The 27,337-nt window shown below is 41.6% G+C and overlaps 1 protein-coding gene across 1 annotated transcript; it reads left to right on the plus strand.

Moving 5' to 3' along the window:
- SNX18 (sorting nexin 18) lies at window positions 1–26,610 on the plus strand (the record flags this gene model as incomplete). Its single annotated transcript, XM_011939373.1, has 2 exons — window positions 1–1,084; window positions 23,919–26,610. Coding segments are annotated over 2 exons (1,338 nt in total), but the record flags the coding sequence as incomplete, so codon positions are not given.
- Window positions 26,611–27,337: the final 727 nt, after the last annotated feature.

Genomic DNA, 27,337 nt, shown 5'->3' on the forward strand with positions numbered 1-27,337 from the left:
GACGGCTCGTCCTCGGCGGGTGTGGGCGCAGCCGGCCGCTACCGCCTGTCCACGCGCTCCGACCTGTCCCTGGGCTCCCGCAGCGGCTCGGCGCCTCCGCAGCACCACCCGTCGGGGGCCAAGAGCTCGGCCACAGTGAGCCGCAACCTCAACCGCTTCTCCACCTTCGTCAAGTCCGGCGGGGAGGCTTTCGTGCTGGGGGAGGCGTCAGGCTTCGTGAAGGACGGGGACAAGCTGTGCGTGGTGCTGGGGCCTTATGGCCCCGAGTGGCAGGAGAACCCCTACCCGTTCCAGTGCACCATCGACGACCCCACCAAGCAGACCAAGTTCAAGGGCATGAAGAGCTACATCTCTTACAAGCTGGTGCCCACGCACACGCAGGTGCCGGTGCATCGGCGCTACAAGCACTTCGACTGGCTCTACGCTCGCCTGGCGGAGAAGTTCCCAGTCATCTCCGTGCCCCACCTGCCGGAGAAGCAGGCCACCGGCCGCTTCGAGGAGGACTTCATCTCTAAGCGAAGGAAGGGCCTGATCTGGTGGATGAACCACATGGCCAGCCACCCGGTGCTGGCGCAGTGCGACGTCTTCCAGCACTTCCTGACGTGCCCCAGCAGCACCGACGAGAAAGCCTGGAAGCAGGGCAAGAGGAAAGCCGAGAAGGACGAGATGGTGGGTGCCAACTTCTTCCTGACCCTCAGCACACCCCCTGCCGCTGCCCTTGACCTGCAGGAGGTGGAGAGCAAGATCGACGGCTTCAAGTGCTTCACCAAGAAGATGGACGACAGCGCGCTGCAGCTCAACCACACGGCCAATGAGTTCGCGCGCAAGCAGGTGACCGGCTTCAAAAAGGAGTATCAGAAAGTGGGGCAGTCCTTCCGCGGCCTCAGCCAGGCCTTTGAGCTGGACCAGCAGGCCTTCTCGGTGGGCCTGAACCAGGCCATCGCCTTCACCGGAGATGCCTATGACGCCATTGGCGAGCTCTTCGCGGAGCAGCCCAGGCAGGACCTGGATCCCGTCATGGACCTATTAGCGCTGTATCAGGGGCATCTGGCCAACTTCCCGGACATCATCCACGTTCAGAAAGGTAAAGCCTGGCCCTTAGATCAGGTGATATGGAGTGTATTGTGCAGGCTGAAAGGGGTGACTTCGACAGCAGTACTACTGTGGGTTTCAGACTCATATTCTACCGGTGGGGAAGCGAGCAGAGACGTGGACGCCTGGCTCTTTTCCCGAGTGTAAGGTGGATTGCTCGACAGGCAGCTTCCTCCTCGAGTATCTCCCGGTAGGGAGTGAGTACTCTTTCTCGAAGGTTCAAAGAGTACCTTTGATAAGAGTGCTATCATTTTAGAGTTTGAATAGTTGAGTAATGAGCTGCTCAGATCTGTAATCTTCAGACGAGGGTAGAATTAGAAGGGAACCCAAACCATGTTAGGCATCTGTTTGAACACTGCACTGTCACTTAGTGGTCGGTTTCAAAAAGTGAGGAAATAATGGAGAAGAACGGATGTCTGTAAATAAAGAGAAATCTGCTTTCACCCTTCCACACCTCTCAATCTCTGCTTTGGTAGAGGAATTAAGATCAATTCTCGGAGCTTAAGAACTTCCTGCAAAGAATTCTTGCCTGCAACCTTCGCGAAGTGAAGTAAAAACCCTAATTTACTTTGTGAAGTGAAGTAAAAACCCTAATTTCAGGAAAAGCGTACTCATTTTGAGTTTGAAATCTATTAATGTACTGAAATTGAGAACGTTGCTTAGGAAAATTGTATAGGGAAACGACATAGAGTGAATATAATCTGAGGATTGGATCTGAGAGTGGTGTTACTGGTATCCCTGTGAGTTAGCTGTCCAACTGTCAGAGTTCATGAGTTATTAATAGTTGTTAGTGTCTCTGACCTTTGCTAAAGCACCGGAATTTGCAAATTAAAAAAATATATATATAGCAGTAGTCCTTGTCTTAACATTTCTCACTAATGTGCATTCTGATATAATGCCTTGATTGAGAGAATGGGGAGGTGTGGGAGTTAGTGAGGCAGTCTTGCCTGTGAATGTCCAGTGTAAGGGCGGCTAGGCAGCAGGGAAACTTACTGTCCCTGTTTCCTGAGCAGGTCTGGCCTTTACTGATGAAGTGCTCACTGCCTTTCTTGTGTGCCAGTCCGTTTATGAGCAACCCTAATCTCTGGCATGTCTTTTCTTGCATTGAACTGAAGTTTGCCTCCCTTGATTGTCTTTCTGTTCCCTGGAACCGCCTTCAGACATTTGGAGACAGCAGTCTCGCTTCCTTCCTCTCTGCTTCTCTCCTTCCCCTTCCAAATGTGTGACTGGTCTTCTGACTCTTATGGGGGAAAGGGGCTTGCTGGGAGAATGATCAAATGCTTTCAGTCTTGTTGCTGCTGCTGAAAGGTAGTACCTTGGACATCAGTACTAATTTTAGTAGAGAGCAGTAACTTTCTTGGCAATTTGCAATTTGTAAATGCACTCTAATATTGAATTCGCTTTTTGTGCAACCACATTGCTGTTGACCTATATTAAACCTGTATTTACATTCTCTATGCCTTTTTTTAAAAATATAAATTGTTATGAATCTTTGACTTTTTTGGCTGGTGTTGGTGGAACTTCCTTTGTGAACCTTAATAGAGGGACTTAGCATTTAAATTCCATTGTGTTACATCATTCTGGACCTATGCTGGCTGCCCTTTTACACATTTCTGTGAGTTTGTGCAAATTACCGGTAAATAGTTGAAAGGATGGAACCAAGTACAGACACTTGGACATATGTGCTGGGCCGCCGGTGTCTGTCTACTTTAGGTTGGCATCAGTACATTCACTGTCAATCATACCATGCACTCAGCCTTTGTCAAGTGGCCTGCTTTTGAAATTGTGTATTAGAAAAGGTATGGTGTGTGTTCTAATATCAGTTTTGAGTTTATAGCAATGGTCTACTTAGTCTATTAAACCATCTGGTTATGGCCAGGGTCACGCCTGTAATCCCAGCATTTTGGGAGGTCGAGGCAGGAGGATTGCTTTAAGGCCAGGAGTTTGAGACCAGCCTGGGCAACACAGGGAGACTCCCATGTCTACAAAAAATAAGGAAGTTAGCGTGGCATGGTGGCTCATATCTATAGTCCTAGCTATTAGGGAGGCTGATACTGGAGGATTGCTTGAGGATAGGAGTTTATTTGAGGTTGCAGTGAGCCATAATTGAACCATTGTCCTACAGCTTGGGTGACAGAGCAAGACCCTGTGTCCAAAACAAAAAAACAAAAAATATGTAGTTTATTTACTTATTTATTTATTTTGTAGAGACAAGTGTCTTGCTATGTTGCCCAGGCTTGTCTCTAACTCTTGGGCTCAAGCAATCCTCCCAGCTCAGCCTCCCAAAGTGCTGGGATTACAAACATGAACCACCATGCCCAGCCTAGTTTATCTTTTTTTAATTATAGAACTGGATTTGTCTCCTGTCACTTGGGATTTGAAAAACTTCCTTCATTAAAACCAGTATCATTTTATGTGGCTTAAACAGATCCAAGAGCACTAAACATAATCTTTAGGAACTTTGGAAAGAACAGCAGTTGATGTTCAGTATAGTTTGTTTCTGCTGTAATCTTGGTGTGTAATGTACAGTGAGCCTATGTCCCTAGATGACACATCTTTAGAAAGTACTACCATTTAAAGTGACAGTGTACAGTACATAAGGCTTAAAGCATTTGCTTATAGCCAGTGTTTATCAAGGATGCTAGTGTAGGCCATTTTTAGGAGTATAGATGAGACAAATATCATAAGCCAGGATAAAAGCTTTTTGAGCGTATTCAGGACTTGTGATTGTAAAGAGCACCTCAATTCCATCACCTCCCCCACTCCAACTGTTACACACTTGAAATATGGCTAATGTGACTAAGGAACTCAATATTGATCAACAGAGATGATAGAACTTTTCCATCAGTGCTGAAAGTTCTATCGGGCAGTGCTGTGTTAAACTGCTGGCTGCAGTTTAACTATCAACCCCCTCGTAAGCTTCTCCAGCAAATTATCTTTGAATGTACTTTCCTTATAGCTTTATTTTTGCCTGGTCATCTCATGGCACCTCTTCCTTCCCATATAGGCTTAATTAATAAAAACTGGGAAGGGGAAGCAAGTCTTGCTAGACTCTTCTTTGCTGAACTTCCCAGGCACTCAGCCTGAGTGACATTTCAGTAGTGTGAGCATCTCTTGCAGTGTGCCTTTGTGTCCCATTCAGAAAACACACTGGTTTCGGGACGGATGTCTGAGGCCATCCTGGTGAGAACCCAGCTACAAAATGAGGGTGGAAAACTCAAATACTCTTAAATGTGGTGGGCTGACATTTTCCTGACTGTACTAAATACTGAACCCATTCTTTAGTAATGGTTTTAATGTACACACTTTCTGCAAAAGTGAAGAAAGCGATACAGTTCCTTCAGCCAAAAGAGAATTCTGGAATTTTGATTTTTTTCCATCAATGAATGGAGTCTTAGATAAACAGAACTATTTAGGTTAATGGAGTTGAGCAAAGAAAGATGGTAGTTTGCTGTAGTCTGCGGTACATTAGATGGGAGTTCAGAATCTACTGAAATTTTATTTGTGTTTTGCTTCGACCTAATGGGAGTTCTTTAAGTTCTTTGTTCATAGGCAGCTCATCAATCCCCAACTAGGCACTGTGCACATATTTGTCACCGAAATGTAACCCCTGTGGTCTTGATTTTTTTTTCTTAAGTGATAGCATGTTATGTTCTCCCTCTTTATCATGCCTGTCTGCAGTATACCTTTATGGTGTTGATGTTGGTGAGTTTGGGGTAGTACTGAGGAATATATTTTATTATTACTTTCTTGGCATATTCAGTTTTGTTTCCAAAGAAGTAATTGATCTCTAATATTTAATAAAGCTAAATCTAGGGGCAGCAAGTTGAGGTTTAAAAGCTTTAGGTTTACCTCTTGGGGTTATTGCAAAAAGGAAAGACTGTAAAAGATGATGAGAAATACTGGTTTCATCCTTGTTTAGGAATTTGGACTAAATAAAGATGGCTAAAGGAAGTTCTTTTAAGTGAAATGGCTTTATTCTAGAGAAAAGGTGTATAATAGTGTTAAATTGATTTGTCGGTTTGGGCTGTGTGAAACAGGGAGGCAGGACTAGATAAGTAAATAGGAAGTCCTGTTTTCTGTACTCTTGAATATATAGAATCTACTTCATTGCTCTCTTAAGTGTTCCAGATGGAGCCATTTTTCAATAAAAAATAGCCCCAGGACCTCAGGAATGGTATACCAGTAGTGGGCCTATCAGTCTTGCTGGGTAGAATTTCACCATTGTGCTTCCTTTTACCACTAGTAGAGTTGGCCTCATGTCCTTCCGACATTAATTAAAGATAGCTGGAGTCCCAGCAGGGCACACAAGGTAAGGCTGGGCCACACTGAGACCTTCCCTGTCTGCTCCCCATTCTCCTGTAGCTAAAAATAGCCCTGAAAGGGTGGTGCCAGGAATACAGAAAAAAGCTCTAAGAAGTCAGGGCTGTTTGCAAATTCATCCTTATTTTTGAAACCTCTGGGCTAGAAATTGAGGCTGTTCATTCTTTTTGTTTTCCACTCCATCTTTAGTTGAACCCATTTCTCCTCTCTGCTGCATTTACCCCCAGACGTTCTCTAAGAAGACTTCATATCTCTAAAAAGAAAACAGGTCTGGGGCTTACCCTTTGCCCCAGTTTGTTTTCTTAGGGAAAATAAGATAACCTTTGGTGCTTTTGAAATACATGACTCAGTTCTTTGGTTAAAATATAAATGTGACTGCCCAAGGACAGTCTTGGGCATGAAACTGGGCATGGGCAAGGACAGTCTTGGGCATGGGCACTGCTCATACCACCCTGTCAGGAGTTTCTCAGACTTCTTTTTTGAGCCACATAGCCTTCAGAGTCACACCGATTGCAGTGGGACTGAAGGCAGGCAGAGGACCTGCACTCCCACCCTCCTCCCAGTAACTCAGGGAGCCTATGGGGTTTCCTTGTTCAGAAATGTTGTCCTGTCTGGCCATCTTGGGACTTCCAAGCATGATGCCAGAACCCAAACAAGTGAGAAGTTCTGTGATTCACTTACAAACCCTTCCCTTGAACTATTTAACATGTTCCTTCTCTTCGGGCTGAATAAAAAACTATTATTGTATTGCCTCATGTATTTTTAAATCAAAGTTTAAATATCAAGTTAGATTTAATTTGCCATATAATTTTGAAGCTCCGTATCATTAACTAAAGGATTATAAAGTGGCAGAGTAATGCTGAGCTCTGTTTGACGAGATTATATCCGGAAGGCAGACGTGTATCATATCCCACATTTATACAACACCAACTAGAATCTGGCCGCTCTGCCGGTGTCTGCAGGAGGGCTGGGTAGGCCTCTGGTCTTTAGTGAGTTCTTTGACTAGCTATAAAGACAGGTCAGTCAGCCTCGGCAGGTCCTTGTACCAGATTTCTGAGAGCCTGGTGGATGGGTCAGTCTGCCCCAGAAGTTGCACCAAGGGGATGGCACTAGGCTGGGTCTGCTGAGAGAGCTGTGCCAGTGAAGGGCACAGCCAAGCCAAAAAGCCGTGGGTGCGGAGCCTCATCGCCGTGGGAGCTGGCCTGTTGGGACCAGCATGGGCTCTGGAGAGTCAGTATGTGAGCATGGAGGAGTTTTGAACAAGTTATTTTAACCTGCGTAATGCTCAGTTATCTTTGGCCAAGTGGGGGACCTTCCTCACAAGGTCAGCATAATAATTAAATGTTATGGTTCAGCATAATAATTAATGTTAGTGCTAGTCACTAAATGTTTATTTTTGAAAAATAGGTGAATTTAAAAGGCAATGGCAGCCAGGCATGGTGGCACATGCGTGTAATCGCAGCTACATGAGAGGCTGAGGAAGGAGGGTCACTTGAGCCCAGGAGTTCAAATCCAGCTAGAGCAACACAGTGAGACCTTGTATCTTAAAAAGGAAAAAAAAAAAAAATTAAGAGCACTCTCCTTTGAAGGACAATTTCAGTAATCTTATCATCCTTCCTGGCAAACTATTGCCACCCGAATTGCAGGCAAAAGTACAAAAGCTCAAGGAGTCTTCAGTCTAGCAATTAAATATCTACTTTAATCAGTTTGCCCTGTATTGCACACCGGAAGTAATGGTAACTGGGATAAATGTCGATGTTATTTGGAGTAACTGGTTTGTTGTTGTTCACATTGAAGAGTGTATGTTAACTGTCTCCTGCTGGCTCCCTCCAACCCAAATCACTTGTGTTCTGGTGCAAATCACTTAACTTTCTGAGCTTCAGTTTCCTCATCAATAAAGGGAGGTTCATCATTTCCTAGGTACCATTTTGTTAGTTGACTTTTTAAAAAAATAAGATTAGTCTTACGTATCCAGGAAACTTTTAGACATTGTTTCAGGCTGGTTTTAATAGTGTTCTGTCTGCTTATGTGACTGTTATCTGGGAGCATGAAAAGCCCTTACCAATTGGTATGAAAGAACATTTATGTACGTTTAGTTCATATCAGCAAACATGCATTGCAGGCTTACCTCACTAGGAACTTGGAATGTAAAAGTGATTAATACCTGGCCTGCTGCCGCCTGGTGAGGGTTCCCAGGTATTCTGAAGCTGCAGTGTGATAGACAGCTGGAGCGACTTCTCTCTGACCCAAATTAATAGGACCACCAAAGAGATAAATTATGACAGTTTTTTTAAGATGGAGTGTTGCTCTGTTGCCCAGGCTGGAGTGCAGTGATGCGATCTCGGCTCACTGCAACCTCCGCCTCCCGAGTTCAAAAGATTCTCCTGCCTCAGCCTCCTGAGTAGCTGGGATTACAGGCATGTGCCACCATGCTTGGCTAACTTTTATATTTTTTTAGTAGAGATGGGATTTCACCGTGTTGGCCAGGCTGGTCTTAAACTCCTGCCTCAAGCAATCTACCCACCCACCTTGGCCTTCCAAAGTGCTGGGATTACAGGCATGAGCCACTGTGCCCAGCCTCTGATATTGATCTTATAGCTTGATTAAACTTTAATTTGAACGAGTTTTAGTCCATATGTCATTTCTGTACCTTTTCTTATGACTTATCTCTCACTGTAATTTGACTTTCCTCTTCTGCTAAATAAATTGTTATTTTGCAGGTAAGGGGACAGTGAAGGAAGGGGAGCTAAAATCATTAGATTTATTCATAGAGCGCTCTAAAAGATAAACTAGATTTTATTCAACAAATAGGTACATACCCTTCATTGTCTAGGCACTATTCAAGATGCTAGTGTTGCATCAGTGGCCAAAACAAAGATCCCCACCCTTGTGGAGCTTGCAGTCTAGCAGAGTGGAGACACTCAATGAAAAACAAACACAGGAAGTAAGTTTTAATGTATGTTGGAGTTTGGTATGTGCTAGGAGAAAAAAGTAGAGCAGGGAAAGAGGGCATGGGAGGGAGGATGAAGTACTAGAAAGAGTGCTCAAAGTAGGTCTCATTGAGAAAGTGAGATTTAAGCAGAGACCTGAATCACTCTGGAGTCAGGGGAGTCATCCAAGCAGGTATCTCAGGGGAGAGCTTGTCAGGCAGAGGGTTTAGCTAACGTAAGGCCCTGGAGTGGGCATGTGCCAAGCAGGTTGAGGAACAGCAAGGCCAGGTGGTTGGAGTTAAGAGGATCCTAGGAGATGAGGTCATGGAAAGTGAGATTTGCAAGGCTTTGCAGGTCACTGTTAGGACTTGGGATGAAAGCCCAAGTCAGATGGAAGCAATTAGAGGGTTTTGAGCCAAGGTATGACATCCAACTGGACATATTAACAGACTTAGTCCAGAGCAGTGAGAATAGAATGGCGTGGGGCAGTCAAAGGTGGATCGAAGCAGGGAGCTAGTAGGAAATTCTCAAGTAATCCGGGTGAGAGATGCTGGTGGCCTGAACCAAAGTAGAGACAACAGAGGTGGTAGGGGAGGGGATCCCCCTCCAGATATATTTTGGAGGTAGAATCAACAGGTTTTCCTGAGGGATGGGATTGTGAAGGATGTGACATGCGAGAGAAAGAGGAGTCATCAATGGTGACTCTGCAATTTTGACCTGGCCTACAATAAGAATTGTCAGAACAGCAGTGGGGAGCAGCAATCAGGACCTGAGTTTTCTCCTTTTAGGTAGATCAGGCTCATGCATTCTGTTCCATGTCTCCCCACCCCAACACAAGCACTTTCAAGCTTCAGGTCTAGTCTCCTTCCTTGGAGTATCCCCCTTGGATTGTAGTCGTTTTGTGAATACTTGTCTTATGCGATGCTCAGTTATTAGTGTGTGGGTTTTTTATGTTCCTGTGTTGTGTAGCTGTTAAATACTGTTTTATACATGCATAGCAAGTACTTAATGAATGCTTGTTGAATTAATGAAGTAAGCACTCAGTAGCTACTTGGTTGATCTTGAAATAGATTTATAAGATGTTTTTGTTTTTCCATTTATATGATGATGGATAACAGTTTAAAAGTGTACAGGAAATAAAGATAGAATCTGGATGTATTTTATGGATGAAGTCATTAACAATGTGAGTGATTTAAAAGTCTTAGAGTTATGTGTTTATGAAATGACTTTCCGTAATTCATTGGGGAGGGGAGAGGAAGTTTGAAAATGCTTAAAGTGCCAGAGAATTAATATTGTATACCTCATGATTTCACTTTATATTGATTCTTGGTGTTTAAACTTACGCATGCACACACACACATATACATACACACATTTTCCTCTTTAGTAAGTTTTAGTTATAATATTTTTACTGGGGTCTCATTTGCTTAATTCAGAGCACAAGATCCAGAGAATACATTCACCTTGTTGCTTGACTTGGATGCACATGGAGCACTGAGCTCATGTGTGGAGCAGTAGGTACTTGCCCTCATGGGAGACTCTCTCAATTCCATGAGGGAAGTAGAATGTGTGCACAGAGGACTGAGATAGAAGGTTGATTTAACTTAGTGCTGCGAATAAGACGGTGCATTGAGTCCGGGGGATAGAGAGGAATTGTCAGTTTGTGTTAGAGGCTTGAGTGGGCAGCATTTGGATTCTCCCTTTGAAATATGGTCACAGTGTGACTTTTGGAGGAGCATAGGGGGAAAGCGCACTCCTGATCTTAAAATGCTTTAGCATAGGTTTGATAAGCATACAGTAATTGATAAGCAAGGTACCCAGTGCTCAGGTCAGTGAAGGGAACTGAAGTGAGGAGCTGTCACTGTACGGTGTGAGACACAGTCGTGGACATGCACCATGATGTGAAATAGGACAGAAGGAGGAGTAATTATGGGGAGTGGATGGGAAGGTTCAGGGGTGGCTTCTGCCAGTCTCAGTCTAAGAAGAGTCTTGAAAACAAGTGGAAGTTTGCCCAGCCGGCAGAGTGGGGGAAGGGCATTGTGGGCCGAACCCTATGGGATCAGTCCTGACTGCCTCTCAGAACCAGCTGCTGAGGGGAGACAGCAGAAAATGGGGCCCCACCCTGGATCTGAATCAGAATGTCTGTGCTGCCTAGACATTGGTGTTCTTTGAAAAGCTCCTCACTTGCTTTTGAGGTACTGCTGGGTTTACAGCTGCTGTTGGAGGTTATAGAGGAAACATGGAAGATCATATGGGGTGCTGACATGGTCAGGCCTTCACTTAAGATGGACAGGTCCTGGTGGCAGGTGTAGAACGTGGTTGGGGGTTAAGTGAAACGGAGAGCTCTCACAGGAATTCAGACCAGATGTGATAACATCCTAATGGGGGGGAGTGTCCATGGGGGTGGGAGCAGAACACAGAAGGGGCTGCTTGCCTGCAGAGTGGGGTAAGGGACAGGGAGAAGTACAAAATGACCTGCAGATTAGAGGCTCTGGGTCACCAGTAGAGATGCCTGGAGATGGCCTGGAGCGGGGTCTGCAGACGACAGCCCACGGGCCAGATTCACCCAGGCACCTGTTTGTTACAGTGCTTGAGCTAAGAATGGTTTTTGTATTTTTAAATGATTCTGTGTTTAATGGTTCTATAAGGCCCTACATAATAACCTCAATTTTCCCTCTGGACCTGCAAAACCTAAAATGCTTACTGTCTGGCCCTTAAAGAAAATGTTTGCTGACCCTTGACTTGGAGGACAAGCAGGTTAGGGGGCTGGGAGTGGCTACTCTTTATTGAGCACTTACTATGTGATAAGCAGTATTCCAAACATTTTATATATGTCCTTTTTTTTTTTTTTTTTTCCACTAGAAAATTCAGAAGCGATACCTTGTCTTAATTCCATGCAGGAATGGGTATGACAGCAGTGTGGTTGTTAGCATGGAATAAAACCGGATGGGTTTGAATTCCTGCCAGCTTCACTGTGTAACCTTGGGCCACACACTTCTTAACCTCTGTTTCCTTGTGTGTAACATGGAGTAACTATGTTATTAATACAATACCTGATAATGCTGAAAAATATTTTTCAGCATTAATTATCAGCTATTGTATTAGTTTCCTGTGGCTGCTGTAACAAAGTCCTACAAACTGGGTGATTTACAACAACAGAAATGGATTCTCTGAGAGTTCTAGAGACGAGAAGTCTGGAAGGACAGTGTGGCAGTGCCATGCTCCCTTTAGAGGCTCTAGGGGAGACCCCTCCCTTGCCTCTCCAGCTTCTGGTGGTTGCCAGCAGCCCTTGGTTTTCCTTGCTGTGCAGCTGTATCACCTCAGTCTGTGCCTCCATCCTCACGTGGCATTCTCCCTGTCTCTCTGTCTCTGTCTTCTCTTAAGGACACCCGTTGTCCTAGATTTAGGGCCCACCCTAATCCAGAATGACCTTACCTTAACTAATTACATATTCAGAGACCCTCCTTCCAAAAAAGGTCACAGTCAAAGGTTCCATGTAGATTTTAGGGGTACACTATTTAACTCAGCGCAGTTTTTAACTCCCCCAAAGTGGTGTCATCTCATTTGGTGGCTGTGAAAACTGAGGCTCAGGGAAGTTAAGTGATTTCCAGGCTCACGGAGCTAATGAGGAGAGCTAGGATTCGAGCGCATTATTTTCCTTAAGTTGAGACTGATACTTCTTATGCTACAATACGTAACATGCTTGTTAGAAAATTGACTTATTCTACAGGCAGTCAGCAGCCATAAAGGTTTCAAACTGAAGAGTGACATTTAATCATAATCAAAATAGCTATCATGTTTTGAAGACTTCCTGTGTGCCAAGCATGGTGCTTTGTGTTGTATATTTTTTATATCTATTTAAGCTTCATAGGAGCTTTTGAGATAAATGCTCTTCTTATACCCATTTTGCAGACAGGAGCTGAACCACAGAATTTTTTTTTTTTTTTTTTTGAGACAGACTTTTGCTCTTGTTACCCAGGTTGGAGTGCAGTGGCGCGATCTCGGCTCACCGTAACCTCCACCTCCTGGGTTCAAGTGATTCACCTGCCTCAGCCTCCTGAGTAGCTGGGATTATAGGTGCCTGCCACCACTCCCGGCTAATTTTTTGTATTTTTAGTAGAGACGAGGTTTCACCATGTTGGCCATGCTGGTCTCGAACTCCTGACCTCAGGTGATCTACCTGCCTCGGCCTCCCAAAGTGCTGGAATTACAGGTGTGAGTCACCGCACCCAGCCAAACCACAGAAATTTAAACTGCAAGTTCCCTGAGGCATCCTTCGCTGGTGCACCCTGGCTCCCTGAGGCAGGGCTTTTGGAAGTTACTCCTGTTGGTCGGGCAGAGATGAGAAGGCTTTTAGAGTACTCCAGGGGAAGAGTTGGTTTTGGAAAGGAACAGGTGAATTCGAGACACCTGCTAGGTATCATGGCAGGACCTGGTGAGGCGCTGGCTCTCCTGAGGAATCTAGTGTTACCTTAGAGGTTTTAAGTTTGGGTGGTAGAAAGTAGTGAAACCAGTGATAGAAGAGGTAGGCAGACTGAGAAGAGGAGCAGGACTAAAAGGAAAGACCAGGAATGGGGTTGAAGGGAGTCTTAGAAAATCCTATTTTCCAGGCCTTTTATTGTGTTTAATTATGTTGACATTTGTGATTTTCACCAGAACCACCTATTGTCTGCAGCAAGACGTTTTTAACTAAATACTAATAGATGTTAGTGTGGATAATCTGTACATTTTCACGTTTTATGATTTGTATTTCACGTATATTTTAAAACTTGATACATTTTTAGATGCTTTGTTTTGTGTTTAGTTGGTTATTTATGATTTCATGCAAGGATGTCCAGATGTGGTCAGAGTAAAGACTCCCAGCCACCGGACACCTGGGCCCTGCCAGTGCAAGGCAGCAGGAAAACCACAGGAGTGAGGAGTGTCCTTACGTTTAAAACAGCTGAGGTTAGGAATTATCTCCACAGCTTTGTGATCATGAAGGGATGTGAAGTGGTACTCAGGGTAACGAAGAGTGCTTGTGCTGTTCACCAGGCAGTACCACCATGGCATACGTGGCAATTGGGACAATGGCGTTTACAGTTTCAGATAAAAACTGGAAAATTACCTGAAAACGAGAAATGCATTCTTTGCAAATATTCTGCTAACTCCAGCATGAACCACAGCGCTCTCAGATAGGGTCCCATAAGTGCCCTGGCTCCGCGCGTGTGGCTCGCCTTGCCTTCGCTTCTCTTCTAAAGAGCTGGGCCACTTTACTCTCTTCCTGGCCCCATCTAGTGGGACTTCCGTTTAGATTTATTTTAGCAGCTTCTATTTAGATTTATTTTGGCTTGGGTCTCCCTTTATCTTTCTAGAAAAAAAGAGAATAAGGTTTTACCTTTTCATGAAAGAGTGAACTTTCCCGAGTTCACTCTTTTCTTTGGTACAGATATGCTTGTTGTCATGTGTCAAAAGTGTTGGCAGCTTGCAAACATATCTATTGTTGCTTTTTTTTTTTGGTAGAGACTAGTACCAGTATCTGTGCACATACCTCAGGTAATTAAAGAACTGGGCACTGCAGACTTCAGGCCCCAATTTGTATTCTCTGAATTTGAACCATTATATAAGTTTTACTTTACAAAATCAGTTTTTTAAAAGTTTCATTGTATGGTCAGCATTATCAAGGATAGTATGTCTACATTATTTTATTAAGATTCTATGGGTATCAGATCTTTAAGAAAAGAAACAATACATGGTTTTCTTTCTCATTCTCAGATTTTAAAGTCTTCATCTATATTTGCTTGGCTATAGGCAACATTTTAGCCATCATACCCAAAAACACTTCTCAAATAAAGACACTGTGTTTTCAGAATTCTCCTGAAACTATCACCCTAGTAATTTTATCACATATTTAATATTCATTATAGACTGGAACACCAGAACCTTTATATATATAAAATTACCAGCAAGAAACAGTTTTGCCAGATAAACCACAAGAGGTACAATCATGTGATTTCTCTCTTCATTTTTGGAATGAGGTGAACTGTATGAATACATATGCATAGTAAGTAAAAGTAATCATGTTTTAAGGTATTTATACTCAAGTGAATATTTGTATTCAAACTGAATATCATTCTGCATTTAGACATTAGGTAATTGCTGAATGAAACTATAAGAACTACTTAATTAGAGTATAGCAACACTTTTACCTGAAACAGACTGATGATATCTTCAGGATGAAATCAAGCTTAGAGGCCTGAATTCTTTAAGTGATTTTTTTTTTTTCCATCAAGCAACCAGGTTTTTTTCTTTTTGCAATTGACTATGCTTGTCTTTATCCTCTTCCCTCCTTTTCAAAATGGTTCAAAAGTTCTCTTTGTCATTTATTATATTTATGAATTTAAAAGTGCATTTTAAATTATCTTTGAATTTTGATATCTATTAGCTTTAGGGACCTTTATTAGTCCATTCAGAAAATTGCTTTCCCTGACTTGAGTTCAGTATTAATTTTGTACCCTCCAGGGTTTATTAATGTGGTCCAAATCCTGGAGCCCACTTAGTATGAATCCATGCAGGAATAGTATTTAGGGTCTGGAGGTGGTTTGTGGGTTGCTCATCCCTATGTTGGTGGCATAGGCTCCTAGGAGGCGTGGGGTACTGGTGTAGTGTGCTGTGTTTGAGGCCGGTCTATGGGGCTTTGCGATTGCCATGGGTAGGGCAGTCGGCCACGTACAAGGGAATTGCCTGAGTTGGGCAGACCCAGGTTCACATGCAGCTGGACACTGAGTAAAATTATTTAGTTTCCCGGAGTTTCACTTTCTGCCTCTGAAAATGGTGGCAATGATTACTTTTATTTCAGGGTTAAAGAGAAGAAAATGAGACATGCAAAGTGCAGAGCACAGGTGTGCACAGCGCAGGCACTCCTCTGTGATGGTCCAGTGGCTGGATGGCCGTCCTGCTTCTCTATTTTAAGTGGATGCTGCTGGCCTTTGCTTTTTGAGACGTTTTGCTCAAAACAATATGAAAAAGTAAAAATAAATATTAGAGCAGAGAGGGGGAAGGGTAATCAACAAGTAGGTGGAGACCAACAGGGAGGAAGGAAAGGGGAGGGGAAGAAGTTAATGGGGAGTTAGCAGGGAAGGCCAGGGTGTGGATCCCAGCAATGAGAGGATAAGAACCCAATAGGCCATGTTGACCAAATTAGCATTTTCTTTCAGCATGTTACATGTGCCAGGGAATGAAGAAAAACAGGCCGAGTCCAGTCTTGAGCGACTTCTAAGCAGCTGTCCCTGTTGCCCTTCAGCCTGTCTCCTGTTCTTTCCCATACACCATGGCTTCTGTTTTCTGGGGAAGGGCCCTTGGAAGACAGAAATCGAGTTAATGTTTTTGGCACATTCATGATTTCAAAATTAAATAAGGTGCTTTCTTTTTTCTTTTTTTTTTTAAAGGGAGAAAATGTAGCTTTGGATTCCTGTTGCTTAGTGACTGGGCCTTTTGTATAATTAGTCTTAGAAGAGACAAAACATACTGAGAATAAGAGATTGGATTGAGGAAAAGAAGGCAAAGTTCAGGTACAAGAACTGGATGGGGTTGGGCGGGGACCTCTTGGAGTCATGGCAAGCCCCGTGGGGGCCTGAGTTTGGGGGCAGGCAGAAAGAGGGAAAACAGTAAGGAGGCCAGACAGCTTCTTTAAAGGGAGGGCAGGGCCTTGCCTGGTTAAAATGCCTGAGGCAGTACAGTGTATGAGGGCTTTTTTTTTTTTCTTTTTTTTTCTCCCCCTGTCTCACTTTGATGGGTCAGAAGTTTCTAGGAAAATTCTGATTAAAATGCCTGCGGCAGTACAGTGTATGAGGGTTTGCTTTTGTTTTTTTTCTTTTTTTCCCCCGTCTCACTTTGATGGGTCAGAAATTTCCAGGCAAGTTGTTTCTCCCTGCGAATGAGAAGCAGAGGAACATGAAACAGAAAAGTTTAGTGCAGTGCAAGTGCATCTACTAGTGTGCTCTTGAGTTTCAGCTTGCAGTGCATTCGTAATATGTGCGCATGGGCTACATGACTCAAGAGATTCACTACTCTCGTACTGTCATTCTAGAAAAAAATTGGCATTGAAATCTTAAGTGTTTTTACTGATGGAAACAGTTTAATGATATGCTTTGTAAATAGTGTAATGCTTTTGAAAATGGTGCTGATTTCTAATTCATAATTTTTAAACGATTTTTAAAAATTTGAGCCTTTTAAGGTAATATTAATGAACCTTGTCACATGATTAAAAATTCTTTTGTTTTCATTGTTTTATATTCATTGCAAACATGAGTAATATAATTCCTCTGAAATTGAGAACATATGTATTATAAACAAAAACAGTTATTTCTTGCTTTCCTCTTTTCAGCCTGAGCATCCTTTAGAGCTGCGAGATGGCTTACGTTGGTTAGATACAAAGAAAAAAGGTAGGAGGGGGGATGGAAGTGAATTTAGGACACTTGCTTTCTCTGGAGCTAGGACTGGTGATGGAGAAGTGGGGCAAAGTACCTTTCTCTGAGCTTTGGCAATTGCACTGATATGAAAATGAGCCCTGTTGGGAATTTTACAGGTACAGAATCAGCTTGGGAGTCTAGGAGATTTTGTTAATAACAAATCCTAAACCAAAGTAAAAATATTGGTTTAATTTTCCTTTTAATTCTCAAAATGTAGAAAGGAAAGGATCCTTTTCAACAATGTAGCAGGTTCAAGTCTCCATCTCAGGCCTTAATCCATTCAATCTATGCCCACAAAAAGGGTAGTAGGTCTCCTGAATGAGGATGCCCTGCTTGGAAGGGAGAATGGGACGTGCCGGGGCTGGCAGGCAGGTAGAGGTGGGGTCTTTGCCATGAATTAGCTGTGGGACTTTGAACAAGTGGCTCACCCTCTTCTTTGTAGAATGGAGAGAATTGTATAAAAAATCTTCTAAGACCTTTTTAGCATTAAAAAAAAAAAAAAAAAATCCGAGAGCCAGCTCTGCCTTTCTCACCTGGGAAGCAGCTAAGCCTAGCCTTCCCCAGAGGGCGTCTCCAGGACTGGAGTGTGAGAAGATGCTTTCCGGCTCTTTCCTCTCCTTTAGGAATTAGAACTGAGGGTTTTTAGTTCCTGAGTGCACTTTCTATCCTGTGGAAGAATTCGAGCAATCCACCAAACTAATGCAATAATTAAGTTGAACTCTCTACCAAAATTTGACTCTCAACAGGTAAACCTTCTTAGGAGGAGCTTACTCTAGGATCCTTCCTGCCTCCTTCCCAGAGATACCCTGAGGAAGAAACAGCTGCAGTGTGTTGGAGGCTCAGCCTGGGGGGCACTCTAGGCTCCTTTTGCCTATTCAGGATCACTATCTTGGGATGTAGTTGAAATCTATTGCCTCACTTTAAATAATTATTTTTCCTGTACTTCAGATTCATTTTAAGAATGTATTTTTCAGGCTGGGCGTGGCAGCTTACGCTTTTAATCTCAGGAGTTTGGGAGGCTGAGGCAGGTGGATCGCTTGAGCTCAGGTGTTGGAGACCGACCCGCCTGGGCAACATGGTGAAACCTTGTGTCTACAATTTAAATTAAATAGAGAGAGAAGAAAATTTCTTTTCGGTTTTGTAACTTGGGGAGGCTGCACTACTTCATGTGTAAATAGTGTTTTCTTCTGAATTGGAAAAGTTACTACTTCATTGGTAGGTTTTTTAAAGAGTATATTCACACTGGTCTGTATTGTCAGCCTCTTATTTAATCTCTAATGTGCACCTGCACTTTCTTTTCATAATAAAATCGTAATATGTTCATGCTATTTCAGATGCAGCTAACTAATGTCTGTTACTTTAGCCCAAGAAGCAGTTTCAGTTTACAGTGACATTGTCGTTGGAAAATGTTTTTCCCTCTGATTACACCTGTTTATTATTTTCTTTCATCTTAGAGCTGTTCCCCTAACTATGAGCACTGTGGGATCTTTCGTTTGTTCTAACAGTGATGCTTTTGACCTTAGACTTCATTGTATAATTGCTCCCCCATTCTTTCATTTCCCTCTTCTGTTTTGAAAGCAGCGTGGTGGCAATATGATGTTTATGAGGGGAGGGGGCTGGCAAGGGGGCATGTTCCTCCTAAATTAGCCTCTTAAAAAGTAGAGCCTTTGATGCTATTGCCTGTTTTCATGTTGGTTCCGTGATAAAAATGTGTAGTCCTTGTGTTATTTAGATTCTGGGCAACATTTTTAGTTTTCATTTACACTCCTCCGGTTTGGTTAAAAAACAATGCAGAATAGCCCTGAGAATGCTTGAAAAATGCTCTCCTGCTTTATTACAGCTCTGCAGAGAATGCTTAAAAAACTCTGTCATACTTTGTTACAGCTCTGCAGCTGATTGTATTGTACCTCTGCAGTTGTTTCTTAGGCAGCTACAAATTACTTAATTTCTAAAGCTATCCTAGAAGTAGCAAGTCTATGATGATCTAACTCTGCTCCAATAGTTTCTGCCTCCAACGTGCTAGAACTGAAAATTTTGCTCTCTGCCTTTCTTGTGATATTTACAATTTTGAATATGAAGATAATTGTGAAGCCTAAAAATATGTACACATAATTCCCAGTTTGAGCAGTTAGATCAACTGTAAGAACCCAACCATTTGTAACAAAACCAAATTCTACTTCTAATAATAATACTATTTCACTCACATCTAGCCAACGCTTGTAATACTGTTTCTATTGGAAAAATATGTTTCCACTTTCTTTTTGACTGAACTCAGAGTTAGGAGCTAGGCAGAGTTAGGCAGAGGTGGGTAGAGGGAAGCTTCCTGGGAACCCCAGAAAGTGGTTCTGTGTGTTAGTCCGCAAGTGTTAAACACTCATGCTGTCTGTCTGTGGATCACTTGAGCTGTTTAAAAGATGTCATTTTTTTTTTTTTTTTCTGTTTACTTCTAGTCAGAACTAGTCAATTGACTTCCATAATTAGCTTACCATTTTCATAGGGAGGAGAGCACTGATACCTTTACTGTTTGTTAAAAGGTGTACAGAAAAAAACTAATTGGAAAGTTATGAGATTAGTTTTTAAAAAAAGAAACTATTTTCTTGGGAAAAGATGTATATATTGTAAAACTTTGCAAAGTATTTTATAAGAGTTAACTTTTTTCATTTGGCTTCAGATGTTGGAAGGCCCTCGGTGTTGTCATTCTGAACATTAACAGCTCTTATCTTCAATTCAGGATATATTCAGGAACTCTCGATTTTTAATTTGTTCCAAGTATATTACTGTCAACTTGTTTTATTGCTAATCATCTTTTAACTTTCTTTTGAAGGTGTATCTGGGAGAAAATCAATTTAGTTACATCTCAGTTAAAGGAAGTTATTTTTGTTTTTAAAAACTTGTTCTACATTTGTGGCTACAATTTTATGGAGACATAATCTTCCTTGATTACACGTAGCTCTCCTTATTCTACAAATTTGTACTTTTAAAGTATGCTATTTAATACCTTAATTTACCATTTTATGTCGTTTTTATTTTTTAATTCTTTAGACAGGGTCTTGTTTTATTACTCAGGCTGGAGTGCAGTGGCATGATCACAGGTCACTGCAGCCTGGAATTCCTGGACTCTCCTGCCTCAGCCTCCTGAGTGGCTGGGAGTACAGGTGTGCGTCACCACACCTGGCTAGCACTTTCTCTTCTAAATAGTTGTAGTGCTTGCTTTGAAGTCAGTTATGCAGTCAGATCCCATCTCAGCCTCCTGCTGGGTTATGTGGATGACGGTCAGACTCAAAGATGTTGCATAACTTCCTCAATTTCCTTGTAGCAAAACTAGGAGTAATGTCTGTTGTAAAGTTGTAGTGAAAGTTAGAATGTAGTGAAAGTTAGATGGAAAATGTCTAGCATATGTTGTTACTATTTCTAGCAGCTACCATTTACTGTTCAGATATTCTATTCTCTACCCTCCACCCTGCCACCATCCATAGTGCAGTGCGCATGTAGCAGGCCCTCTGAGCATTTTCCGTTGTCACATTGGTCACATGTTATCTTGGAGAAAGCCGTATTCAACTCCCATGCAGAATTGTGTGCTTCGTGGACCTATCTCACTTTGCGTCAGGGTAGTTTGCCTGCCCTGACGGTGCTTTGCGGTGTGGCTCCTGTTGGAATCTCCCTGTTCTATCAGTGTGCCCTATACATGCCAGGCTTTCCATAAATGTTCACATTAAAATTATCACCCCGGAGCCCAACCTTTTGGGGACTTTTAAAAACAGCAACATTTTGTGTTATTCACTTAATAAATTCATACTTGGGGAAAAAATGAGCCTTTGGTTTTTTTTGCTTTGTTTTGTTGTTTTCTTGGTTTTTTTAAGATGGAGTTTCACAATCGTTGCCCAGCCTGGAGTGCAATGGTGCAATCTTGGCTCACTGCAACCTCCGCCTCCTGGGTTCAAGCGATTCTCCTGCCTCAGCTTCCCGGGTACCTGGGATTACAGGCGCCTGCCACCATGCCTGACTGAAAATGAGTCCCAAATTCCTCTTGGCTTCTCTAGTATGTATGCTTAGGAAGCTTGAAGGTATTACATGCTGGCAAGATCCTGGGGCCTCAAAGAGATGTTAATACTCATTGCTGTATCCGAGACTTTGGAAAATGTATGCTGATATAAGTTGTAAAAACTTTAGACTTGTTTTTTTTTTCTTTTTGAGATAGGGTTTTACTCTGTCACCCAGCAGGCTGGAGGTACAGTACTGTGATCACAGCTCATTGCAGCCTCAGCCTCCCGGAATCAGATGATCCTCCCACCTCAGCCTCTGGAGTAGCTGAGACTATAGACGTGCACTGCCAGGACTGGCTAAATTTTTGTATTTTTCATAGGAATGGGGTTTCGCCATGTTGCCCAGGCTGGTTTCAAACTCCTGGCTTCGCCCATGCCCGTGCCTCAGCCTCCCAGATTGCCGGGATTTTAGGCACGAGCCACCGTGGCAAGCCCTAGACTTGTTGATTTTTAAATTGGTTGTTACGGATGCACGTCTGTAATTCTGTATAACGCAATGCAGTTTCTCAAAATATGGTGAACTAATTTGGAGTTTGACAAGCTGCAACTTAGTTGACATTCACCCAATTCAAGGCCAGGTTTCAGAGCTTCTCTATCCTGGACTCTATTCTCTATGGTGAAAAGCTAGTAGTTAGAGCAAGTAATACTTGCAGAATATTACCAATACAGGCAATAGCTGTTACGTAGGTCAAGCTCTGAGCAGGGCAGGATCCTGCATTCTGGTCCTTAGCATTTGAACATAGGACTGTGGCTTCCTCGGGTACCTTGGATTGAAATCAGATGAAAATATAGTCAAATCATTTGAGATTTTTCTCTTTTAATTTCCTATTCCCTTTATCATTATAAAACATGTATTTTTCCACTACACATTCTCAGTCTTTTTGAATTTTTTTTCCTTTAGTTTTACCTGTTATACTTTTCTTTTCTTTTTTTTCTCTTTTTTTGAGACAGAGTTTCGCTCTTGTTGCCCAGGGTGGAGTGCAGTGTTGTGATCTCAGCTCACTGCACCCTCTGCCTTCTGGCTTCAAGCGATTTTCCTGCCTCAGCCTCCCGAGTAGCTGGGATTACAGGTGCCTGCCACCACGCCCAGCTGATTTTTGTATTTTCAGTAGAGATGGAGTTTCACCATGTTGGCCAGGCTGGTCTCGATTTCCTGACCTCAGGTGTTCCACCCACCTCAGCCTCCCAAAGTGTTAGGATTGCAAGCATGAGCCACTGCGCCCGGCCCCTCCTGTCTTTTCAACTTCAATTTCTGTATATGAAATGTGAAACTTGTACAAATATAACAAAGATAAATGTTTTACAATAAATTATTACTAATTTTTTATGTTGGGGAGATGTCTTTCTCTTCAAGCAGGCAAATTTTAGTGCTTTGCTGATACTGTCAGCCATAGTAGAAATGTTTAAAAGGCCTTACTTTCAGAGTGATGGCTTCTTAGTAGAACTGGGGTGGGGTCTTCCTCTGTCTAGCAGAGCATGCTTCTCTGCCATGGCTTAGGTGGAAGTGGTGTGGGCATGTGTGCTCCTTGCAGCTGCAGTACCCATGTGTTCTTGTTTCAGGGCTTTGCTGCTTTTCACTTAAAGGGCTCATTTAGAATAAATCAATGAAAATAAATGTGTACATATGTACACACCTGCACATACATTTCTATGGATGAAATTTGCTGTTGGTGCTTTTTCATTTCTCAGGTCTTTGAACTATGCCAAAAAAGCATACTGCTTTACCTTTAAGGGTTTTGTTTAATATTATATTTTATATTATTCTGTAGGAGATTTGAAGAAATTTAGAAATAGGGCATCTTGCCTCGTATATTTCACCATTGGGTAAAACAACATTTCCGAAACAAAGTCTCTCAGTTTCTGTACCTCCTTCTACTCAAGGTTCCTGGTTCCCTCCTCAGTAGTGCTGTGTTCTCAGACTGCCAAGCCAGGCACTCTAGCTGCTTCTCTCTGTGTTCTGTCTTGTCTTTCAGTATGGTTTGGTGGAATGAGTGCTAGGCACAGCAGGGAAATCTGAATTCTTAAGCTGGCTTTGTTCAAGTGGTTTGAGCTTTATCATTACTCATTCCCAAGAACTCAGGAATAGCCTATTTCCTACCCCTAAACATCCTCAATCTTTTGGGTCTTTGTATGACTGTGCTTCCAGGGGAGGGCCTGCCTTCATATGGCACCTGCCGGAGTGGCCAATCCTTCACCCCCACCCCTGCAACACCCTCTGTTGATACTTCTAGGCATGAGATTATGGAACCACTGGCATCATTCCTAAGTCATCATCAGGGCAGAGTTAACACTGAACAATCCTTATAGTCCCAAAAAAGGGGCAAATTCTTATTAAAGCCCTTGTACTCCAGGTGTGGGTCTCCCGATGCAACGTGAAGTCAAAATCAGACATGTGTTCGCAATTCACCCCTTCACCAGGCACTTTCTGTGTGTTGAGCACTTCAGCTAGGTGTTTACTCTGGATGACAAGATATGGGCTTGGCCAACCCTGATGAGGGTGACCTCCAGTTGTAGACTGGCAGCATTGCCAAGCACCCTCCACCACTGTGACATGATTCCAAAACACAACGTGTGTTGGTATTAACTTGTTTCAGAGACTGGTTCTAGAGTCTTAATTATTTAGTGAGACTTTCTGAGGAAGTGGGTTTGGATCCTTTACGGGATGTTTTTATAAACAGTGTAATTCTCTTAATATATGTGGAAATAATGATGTCACACCTTTTAAGCGTGTGAAAACTGCATTTTCTTGTTGTGTCTTTTAAAGGACATTTCCTTTCAGTTTATTATCAATTATGTATAGCATCTCTACCTGGAGGAGATGAGATACTACAGGTTGTTGGTCAGAATGGCAAACAATAGTTTTTGAAGAGAAATTTTAACAAAGGGAGTGTTTTCAGAAACTTTACTGGATTCCTTCTTTTTTTAAAATGAGTAGTTATGGTCCTTACTTTAAATTTCAAAGGTATTGAAAGTAGTTTGGGCAACTATTTATAATGCCCAAGATTCTGTTTAATATGTAGTTATGTCATTGGGATTTGTGGATATATAGGATTTTAATTAATTGTTATTTTTAACTACAGGAGCTCTTACCAAAGTCAAGGAGAGTAGGCGACACGTGGAGGAAGGGAAGATGGAGGTGCAGAAGGCTGACGGCATTCAGGATCGCTGTAACACTATTTCTTTTGCCACTTTGGCTGAAATTCACCACTTCCATCAGATTCGAGTAAGAGACTTTAAATCACAGATGCAGCATTTCTTACAACAACAAATAATATTTTTCCAAAAAGTTACCCAGAAGTTGGAAGAAGCTCTTCACAAATATGATAGTGTTTAATGACTGGACATTGGATTGTGGACTTTTTCAGTTCAAGGATAATTTCTACAGCAGAATAAAAACTGCTGTCAAAGAGCTATTGCCAACTATCGGTGGTGGTACAAGGACGGTTTTGTGTTCAACTGAAACCCAGCTGAATTTATAATTATGTAGGAAATAAACAGTTAATATGGTTATATAATAGAAACAGTACCACACATTGTAACTAAATTATACTATGTATGCCTACACTACCATTGTAACTTTTGGAATAATGATTATACTATTTGCCTTATTGCTTTTTGAAGTATGGGTATTTTAGTGCATACTTTGTAGACCTCAAAACCCATGAAGGGTCTCAAAGAAGCTGGCTGGATAAAAGCCTGCTGTGGATGCCTTTTTACTCTCATAGATTGGGATTACCTAAATTCAACCTATTCTCTGTTTACAAACTCCAACTAGAGCAGCTATGCGACCTTGTGCCTTTAGACTCTTGGTTTTTCATTTCTCCCCGTCCCTTCCCCACCTTTTTAAAGTAAGCCACAGCTTTTCTGATTGAAAGAGTGAAAGGCCAGTGCATATAACGACAAACTGATGATAACCTCATATTGGCAGCAGGGGATGGGGTGGGGTGGGAGGATCAGCTGTCATCAATTTGCACAGCAAGTATTATCTCCTGATAAGATGCTGGTAAATGCAGGGGAGTGAGATTTATTGCTCATCTTTGGATATGAAGTCTATTAGGGAAGAAATGGTGCCACTATTCCCTTAGATGCAACAGTAGCATAGCTTCTTCACCCAGGTGTCCCAAAAGCTTGGCGTGAAGATTTCAGCAAATATGTCTTACAACATGAGGAGGAGGAGTCTAAATCAGTCAGGGGATAAAAGTATCGAATCATTGACAACACACACTTGGCTTTAGTTCTTAGGAGGGTTTTGTTTTTGTTTTTAGCTTGAAGATTTCTTTTAATATTCAGTTTTTTTAAAAAAAAAAAAAAATGGATCTACACTGTTAACTGATTGAGACTCCACTGTGATTCACTCGTTTACTTAAAAACTTTTCAGGGATGTCTGTAAATTTCAGTGTTATATGTTATGAAAAGTGGTGTTGATTGATCTAAGGAGGGACCAGAAATAATTTTTGCTATTCCAAATACTGAAGGAAAAAGATAATTGATTTATACTATGTTAAAAAAAAAAAAAAAAAAAAAGGTCTTGATGAGCCCCCCCAGGACATTTAACCTTAAAATTTATTTTAAATATATTCTTTTATTATTATAAGGGAAATACAGATGGCTGATAAATACCAAAAAGATTCAAAAGCAGCTTAATTTAAAAAGCACAAAGAGATTCTGGCTTACAGTGCCCCAATCTCAATGTTTTTATAGTTGCTGAGCTAACTAATGTGATTATTGAGTTTACAGATTTAAAAACTGTCACTGTTACAGTATCTACTGTTTTTATGAAGTCAAACTTACGCTGCCTCAGAAATCCCTGGGTACTGAAATGGTAACACAGAAGTGAAGAGGTCACTTTGAAATATTGGTGAGTCACAAAGATGAAAGAAAAGGATCAGTTTGCAGATACTCAGAAAAGGTTATTGAAATAATTACTGAACAGCACATTTACTCTCTAAAAAGTAGTTTCATATGGGTTGAATTTTTAAGATCAGATTATCATTTTGATATTTGGTCAAAATTTTGTACCTTAGGTTACTTAGAGCCAGATTTAACATCATGAACATTATGTGACTTTCTCTTCACTACAGATATGTGGAACTGTAACCAAATATATTGTTCTCTAAAACTTGTTGATTGCAAAATACAGTTCTGTAAACAAAACCCATATGTATATATAAATGTTGATTTTGCAGAAGTCTGGAAATTACAACTATAGCATTTAAGTTTGAGTCTGTATTGGACAAATAAGCACCACGCTTTTCAAATGATTTAAAAATTACTTTTATTTGCCTCTTTATTTTGATGGTGGTTTGATTTTTTTTTTTTTAATAGTAAAATCACTAAACTTGTGCAATGGTAGCATGGAAATTATCTGAGGTATATTGTATGATTGTACTTTAGCCAGGGTGGACATAGCTTAAATTATAAAAACTAAAGATGAAAGTACAAGGAAGTATAAGTACAAGTTATACTTATATAAGTATAAATTCATGCTGCCTACTTCTAAGAGAACTTTCATTCTTCATAACCACATAACATTATAATGCCACTGATTCATAAGGGGTTTACATTAATTCTATGGGGGAGGACACTAGAATTATTAGTGTTCATTTTCATCTAAGATTTTTATTCTCTAACGTTCTTGGTCCTATTGAAACATTGCAGTATGCAAAACTACTGCAATGTTAAACCCAAGAGAAAAGCCATTATCATGTGTATGCTGGTCATCATGATCAGTGTGGTACAATTTTTTAAAATAAACTATCATGCCCTTCATGCCATTATTTGTCTTTATTTCTATGATTTGTAATCCTGATATGTGATGTGTTTGTAACACAGGGCGTGCACTTGAGCCTGGTTTTGCTGTTTTAATTAGGCAGAGTTGTTGATGTGCTGTAACTGTAATGCAGCGAGACTGGTTCTACAGCCATGCGGTGTGACCTCGTTCCCCATCCAAGCTGTTGTATATGAAGGTACCTACCCAGTTTGTGCCCAGAATGAGGGAACGCATTTGAAAGTGAAACGTAAAGCCAGTGCATGAATATTACAGTGATTGAGATTTTCCCAGGCTTCACTGATACAGTTGTTTTGCATTTATTCACAATAATACAGCAGATTCTTACATGCCGATATTTAATTGTCTTAAATTTTGCTGCTGTTCTCATAACTAAGGACTTGAAAAATATTTGAGTCTGTCAAGTATGTAAAGTTTGTGTATAAACTTATAAATGTCATTCTTAAGTTCATTGCCATAGCCATTTTCCATTTATGTCTTCATTTTCTAAAAATCAAATGCCATGTCTGGTACCTTTAAATCCATAAGCATTCAGTTTTCTCATTTCCAACTTCATCTTTGGTTAACAGAATAAGTAAAACAGGGTTTTATTTATTTGTAGTCTAGAAATGTTGAATATTGTTTTATTTCCTTGAAAATGTTATGATTAGTGCAGATCAGCCATGTTTATCTTTTTAAAAAATAAACAGGTTGCTTTATTTCTGAGCTTCA

This window comes from Colobus angolensis, unplaced genomic scaffold (assembly GCF_000951035.1).
Source record: "Colobus angolensis palliatus isolate OR3802 unplaced genomic scaffold, Cang.pa_1.0 Scaffold180, whole genome shotgun sequence".
NCBI classification, from domain to species: Eukaryota; Metazoa; Chordata; class Mammalia; order Primates; family Cercopithecidae; genus Colobus; species Colobus angolensis.